At 48.5% G+C, this 6,337-nt stretch overlaps 3 protein-coding genes across 3 annotated transcripts; 1 reads left to right on the plus strand and 2 right to left on the minus strand.

The window, feature by feature from the left end:
- Positions 1 to 205: 205 nt before the first annotated feature.
- On the plus strand, positions 206 to 2,047 carry BDQ94DRAFT_158231 (uncharacterized protein; the record flags this gene model as incomplete). Its single annotated transcript, XM_026768913.1, has 5 exons — positions 206 to 256; positions 328 to 840; positions 979 to 1,311; positions 1,363 to 1,506; positions 1,559 to 2,047. 5 exons carry the CDS (start codon positions 206 to 208, stop codon positions 2,045 to 2,047), a joined length of 1,530 nt encoding a protein of 509 aa, XP_026628407.1.
- A 420-nt stretch (positions 2,048 to 2,467) lies between these two features.
- Positions 2,468 to 3,716, minus strand: BDQ94DRAFT_139583 (uncharacterized protein). Its single transcript, XM_026765455.1, has 5 exons — positions 3,455 to 3,716; positions 3,129 to 3,376; positions 2,980 to 3,073; positions 2,847 to 2,919; positions 2,468 to 2,795 (listed from the first exon to the last, which is right to left on the minus strand). Exons 1-5 carry the CDS (start codon positions 3,621 to 3,623, stop codon positions 2,660 to 2,662), a joined length of 720 nt encoding a protein of 239 aa, XP_026628408.1. The 5' UTR covers positions 3,624 to 3,716; the 3' UTR covers positions 2,468 to 2,659.
- A 765-nt stretch (positions 3,717 to 4,481) lies between these two features.
- Positions 4,482 to 5,810, minus strand: BDQ94DRAFT_168408 (PLP-dependent transferase; the record flags this gene model as incomplete). The annotated part of the gene is made up of 1 exon (XM_026771051.1): positions 4,482 to 5,810. One exon carries the CDS (start codon positions 5,808 to 5,810, stop codon positions 4,482 to 4,484), a length of 1,329 nt encoding a protein of 442 aa, XP_026628409.1.
- Between the last annotated feature and the right edge of the window lie 527 nt (positions 5,811 to 6,337).

Below are 6,337 nucleotides of genomic sequence, written 5' to 3' on the forward strand. Positions count from 1 at the left end.
AATGCTCACTTTCGTTCACCAACATGGCGACAAATAGCATCTTAATTCACAGACCCCCTAAAATGCCCATTCTATATGATGAGAATTTTCTCCCCCTTCTTTTTCTCTTCTGTTACCGCCTTACTCCTCATTCTTCTCCGTCACTTGCCATCCCAATCCAATCTTCCCGTGACTTGTAGTCTTCACTAGATTCGCACGGACCATCATGTCTTACAGAGACAACACGAACGTGAAGCACTACGATGGATTCGTGAATGTGAGTTGCAGTGACGGAAAATTCCTCTCTACTGTGATTTTGAGCATGCTAACAGGAGTGACATTAAGCAGTCATCTGGTGCTTCATCCTCCATAGCGAAGAATTCTCAGTTCCGCGAAATTGGCGTGGAATACCAAATGACTCTTCTCGGATCTAAGGTTCACGATGATGGTGAGCGTGGCAAGTCTGAGCATGCACCAATTATCGCAGGCTGTGCTTTGGAGGTAGGCACCAAGCAAGATGGAGAGGAAACTGGGGCCAACAGCATCCCCCAGCTCGGATTGTTGGCAGGTTCGATTCAGAAGTTGTCACTCATCGATAGAGGGGAGCCATACTCGATGGAAACTGATCCCAGATTGTTTTTCAATGTCTCTCAACCATCGAGTGTGTTTATTTGCGGATCACAGGGCTCGGGCAAAAGCCACACGCTCTCGTGCTTGCTGGAAAATTGTCTCATCCAGTCCAAAGCTGGTAGACTGCCAAACCCCCTCACAGGTTTGGTATTTCATTACGACACGTTTTTCAGTGATGTGACTGGCTCTCCGTGTGAGGCAGCCTTTTTGTCATCGCACCACGACGTGAAAGTGAGGGTCCTATGTTCCCCCACTAATATTTGGTCCATAAGAGTCAGTATTCTTATCTCGCTTGGTCATGAATTGGTCCTATCAGACAGTTAACGGCATTTACAGCAAGCCTACTCAAGACTTGACGTCTCCGTGGAGCCTTTGTTTATCGACCAAAAAGATCTAAATACGGAGCGTATGATGAATCTTATGGCTGTTTCGCAGGGTGACGGAGATATACCACTATACATGCAGACGGCCAAGCGGATTCTTCGAGAGATGAGGGTCGCTCAGCAAGAGACCCAGGCTGGTTTCGACTACAAAACTTTCAAAAATAAAATCATCGATTCTGGTTTGACTCCCGGCCAGCTCGAGCCACTGAAACAACGATTGGAGATGCTTGAGAGTTTTATGCCTCAAGCTCAGGTAGCCAAAGCTTCTCACAGAAGAACCCAGGCCCCCCCGAAGCAGGGATCACTTTGGAACCCGAAGGTGAGCACGAGGCACCCGTATTTGGTTGATAATAATTAACCATAATCTCAGCCGGGCCAGTTGACGATCCTTGACCTCTCGTGCCCATGCATCTCACCCGGGACGGCTTGTTCCCTTTTTAACATCGCTCTCGCCATCTTTATGGAGCAGGAGTCCGACATTGGCCGGGTCGTTGCTCTTGATGAAGCCCACAAGGTGAGCTCCCAAGTTAACTTCTCGCTTAGCCTAACTCTAACAGTCAAGCTAGTACATGAAAACATCATCTGAAGCCCAGGCCTTTACCGAAACGCTCCTCTCTGTCGTCCGCCTCCAGCGGCACCTTGCGGCCAGAGTAATCATCTCGACTCAAGAACCCACGGTGTCAACGGATCTTCTTAACCTTTGCACCGCAACCATTGTTCACCGTTTTACCTCTCCCGAGTGGCTGAGAGTCCTGCAGAGGCATCTGGCGGGTGCGGCGACTAATCCTTTCGCTCGCAAGACGGGTAAGGCTGCGGCTAAATCGACTGACGGGGAAGAAGGGCAGCTCAACGAAAGCAACGAGCGCTCCCTGTTTGACCGCATCGTTAATCTTCGTGTGGGCGAGGCTCTTCTGTTTTCTCCGAGTTCCATTGTGGACGTTGAAATTGATGAAGATGGCGGGCACGAGCTGCGTCGGCTCGGATCGGATTACTTGGCTATCAAGATTAGACAGCGCTTGACTACGGATGGGGGCAGAAGTGTGATCGCAGCTTGACTTGTTGTAGCTATTGTTATGGTGGACGTGTAATGGTTGGTAGTTTTGTTTGCAGTTTGTTTTGATGGAATCGGTTGTAATCATGCTCTGAATTTGTTAGTATGGAGCTGGGATGGCGCAACACTCGATGGAAATTAGACTGCTAGTTTGTTTTGAATACAACGGAGTGCTCTAACAATCCATGCAACCGTCTAAACTATCATTATAATCCCCAAATTATTAATTCTGTAAGAGATAGTACTAGTTTAATAATTGTACCGCTAGCATTATATACACAATGAAGTTCATATGCTAGTCGTTTTCGCAGCGCAGGACATGTCGAGCCCTCAAAATAAAGTAAAATAATATAGCAGCATACTACAAGAACCCTCGATGGTCTAGCTGGTTCGTGAAGTTTAGCTGTGAAGGTAATAAATGTAATCGATAAGTCACCAGTCAAAATCATAATATTATACATAATCAATCAAAGCCCAGTCACCTTTCGCGCCGTCTATCGCTATCACAATACAAAAAGATCATTACATCGCATAAAAGTACAATGGTATATACAGTCCTCAGGGGTCAAGGTAATTCATCATCCACTCCCATTATCATCGTCATAATAAGAATAAGTCATACACCATTGACGACTTTATCCTCGGTAGTGGTACTCTCCCCTGTATCCGCAGCACTGCCCAGTTGCCGACCGTAGGCTGACTTGGGTCCATACTGATCATCGTGGCGCTGCGACAGGAAGAGAATAACGGTACTGTAGCAGATTAGCATCTGCTTGGCATCAATGAAATAAGACGTAGCATACCTAACAGTTGTGAATACCCATCCCGGCCAAGCCAGAACAGCGGATGCGATCGCCCTTGGGTTGGTATGATATTCTGTTCCACCATATTAGCATAAAGCAGCACTGTGCGATGTTACCCAAGAGAGGGACATACTCAGAGCAGGCTTCTTCATCGATTCTTCCCAGAACTTCCGCGCCGTTGACGCATCCGTTCCATCGATGCGAGCACTTCCTGTCGCTGTGATGATCTATTCCCATTGTTAGCCCTGCATCCATCCCAAAACCCGTCTCCAGCTATCATACCGTCATCGTCAGGGCCGAACTCAGCATCATCACCGACACAATCACGGCACAAATCTTCCACGCCAACCGGACAGAGCGACTCTCGTGACGTTCCGGCCAGAATAAATCGAAGAAGAACGCTCCCCCGAATATGAATGCGACGGCGATCCCGACGAAGATGTTGTATGATGCGGCGCCGATGAAGTCGTTGTTGTAGACGTAAATTCCAGGATGGTGGTTTTGGATGTCGTCTTGTTGGTCGAGGTAGTCTATTGATTGACACAGGCCATTAGCAGTCGCGAAATAGTACGGTAGTGTGCTGAGTGAAAGAAGAAGGTGATGCTAACCAGACAGCGCCGCTGTTCCAACCGACTCCGAACAAACACAGAAAATCATAGCGAGCTGATAGACAATCATCTTCGTGCGACGCAGATGATACACCCGGTTGAACATGTATGAGCTCTTGAATTTGCTCCATTGCATTTCATGGAGATCTAACCCCCAAATGACGGCCATTATTGAAGATATTTCAAAATAATGGGGGATGAAATTGATGAGAATGAAGGAGCGATATCCTGCCCATTATTTTTCTTATAAGATGAGAATTCGAGAATAGGACAAAGAATGAAGGCAGGGACCACGTCAGGGCTGCATTGATAATCTTGTTTTGTCAGGGTCGGCGGAAGGGCGATCCGTGACGTCAGGCGGGTCCAGCCCGGTTCCACTGCTTTGACACAGTTATTGTGTGCTCTGTCAGTGTCTGCATTCTGCAACTTCATTGCAGCTCCCGCGTTGGCATCCATCATTGGTTTCCACGGGCTGGTGGCGTTCCATGGCGCTTCGCTTATGCTGATGTCGTTGTTTGGTAGGGGTCTGGACGGGGCTCTCAATGGGGTGGTGGTCGGATGCAGGGTCGCACACTGGATTAGACCCTTTGAAGTACGAAAAAGTCGGACAAAGATAGTTATAGTATTTGTGAAAAGTATAGACAAGCTATAGAAGCAATATTAAGCATGTTCCAAACCATACTGCACCAGTGGATCTGGCATCTTGGCCACCAGGAACAATATTGCCAATTCCGGACGACCGATTAGATCATCATCCTTGACTTGTCTGAGCCAATGATATTCATCATCGCGTCGATGTCGGACAGGCGATGATGAATGGATTGATCTGCCTCGTAATTATCCCGGCAATGATGTCAACGCATTGGACACGACCGAGACTCGGCCTTCCGCGTCAAATCCGAGATCGGAAATACGGAGTCTATTCACTGCAGAGCGGTGACCGTGTGTTCCATCGGCACTATGCCGTTGTTCTCTACTGCTGGATCTGTAATGCTTGCTAGAAGATGTCGGAATATTGAAATCTCAGCTACAAAGCTAATATAGCCCCACAAAACTTCTTCGTCAACGCCAATACCACGTCCACATGCTCATGTCGATGCACCAAATTGACTGCAAACGATCCCCGATGTGCCATATATACGCCGTCATTCAGCAAATAGAAATAATATAGATCCCGAATAATTTCCCCATTCTCACCCAAGAATTTCACTCCTACCGCACTCCCTATGCCGCTTACGATCACCTGAAGATCAGGACGCTTATCTTCGAAGATCCGACGTAATCCTTCCCTCAAATAATCCCCCAAGTCATTCGCCCTCTCCAACTCTTCCCGACTCATCAACTTCGCCGCTACAACCCCTGCAGTCATTGAAAATACATTATTATTCCACGTTCCAGTATGGAACAAAGGCTGCTTTTCCCCCGGCTCAAACAATCGCATAATCTCCCTCTTACCACCAAACGCACCGAACGAGAACCCGCCGCCGAAATGCTTCCCCAAGGTCGTCATATCCGGTATGATACTGTACCGTTCCTGGAGTCCACCGTAGCTGAGTCGCGATGTGACCACTTCGTCGAAGATAAGTACTGCCTGCAGCCGGGTCGCTTCGTCGCGCAAGAATTGCAGGAAGGCGATGTCAGCGGGGATCATCCCACCTGCCGCCTGCATGGGTTCGACGAGGATGGCGCCGATGTCGGAAGTGAGTTTTGCTTTTGTATCTAGGATGTCGTTGTAGTTTGCGATGATGAATTCGTGGGGAAGATTGAGGGCGGTGTTGGCGCCGAAGGTGAGCGTGCCGCCGTGATAGCCGTTTTTGAAGACGAGGATCTGGGGATGTTTTAGCTTTAATCCAGCCCAGCTGACGAGGGTATGCGGGAGTACCTTGCTTCTCCCCGTGTATGCGACAGCAACCCCCAGAGAAAACATATTCGCCTCCGTACCCGAATTACAGAATCGGATTGCGTCTATGCTTGGAAACCGCGAGACGAGAATCTGAGCCAGCTCGCTTTCTTTGCTGTTCACACCTCCCAGCGTGAACCCTTGCTGCGTGACGCTGTGGATGGCTTCAATGATGGCCAGATGCGAGTGCCCGAACATTCCTGCGGTGTATTCGGAGACGAAGTCGAGGTATTCATCTCCGTCTAGCGAGGTGAGATAGCAGCCATGTCCGCCGCGAAAGACGAGCGGGTGCGGGGCGTGAATGAGTACGCCGCGCGATGTGCCGCTGGGGATACTGTTGCTGGCGGATTGAATGGCTTCGAATGATTTGGGGTTCTTGGAGCGATAGAGACTGGTGTAGTGGGTCAGGGCGTTGTCTAGATCTGTGGGTGGGGAATTGTTTGACTGGGAGGTCATGGTGTTGATAGTCTGTATCAACTGTGGAGAGACTGGTGGTTGTTAAAATTCTGGGGTATAGGGAGTGTTAAGAGGGATTGGATTTGACAGCAGATGAGGGGTTAAGGTGATTTGGAGATCAATGGTGCACAATGTACCGTGCGGGGTTCAGGGTCAGATACAGTTGCGATAAGCATCGGCCGATCAGGGCTGATTGTGATGATGATTAGTCTAGGTACTAGTGTAGAGATAAGAGATAGATGTTCCCAATAGTATTCGAACCGCAAATAGAAACATGACAATAAGAAGGTGGACTGATTGGTACCGCTCCTTATAGCGAGCACTTACCCAAATAGGAAGTCTGTACGGCTTCACAAAAATCACGTGAGATTAGTCCACGTGATCATATCAATGAATGTTGCACAAATCCATATTTGTATTTATTTACATGTGTCGAACCGCCTTCATCATTAATCAAGATGAAGGATGTGACCTTCAGGTCGCAGCCCAAGTCAACAGCCAGTGTTCCTTCCTCCGTCCCTCAACAG

Source organism: Aspergillus welwitschiae, assembly GCF_003344945.1.
Source record: "Aspergillus welwitschiae strain CBS 139.54b unplaced genomic scaffold BDQ94scaffold_9, whole genome shotgun sequence".
Taxonomy (NCBI): Eukaryota; Fungi; Ascomycota; class Eurotiomycetes; order Eurotiales; family Aspergillaceae; genus Aspergillus; species Aspergillus welwitschiae.

Excerpts from the sequence above, each read along its gene's own strand:
- BDQ94DRAFT_139583 (XM_026765455.1), bottom strand. The coding sequence starts at position 3,623 with ATGGCCGTCATTTGGGGGTTAGATCTCCATGAAATGCAATGGAGCAAA. Across the intron at positions 3,377-3,454 it reads TGGAACAGCGGCGCTGTCTG|ACTACCTCGACCAACAAGAC; the intron begins GTTAGCATCACC and ends GTCAATCAATAG. Across the intron at positions 2,796-2,846 it reads TGGGTATTCACAACTGTTAG|TACCGTTATTCTCTTCCTGT; the intron begins GTATGCTACGTC and ends AATCTGCTACAG.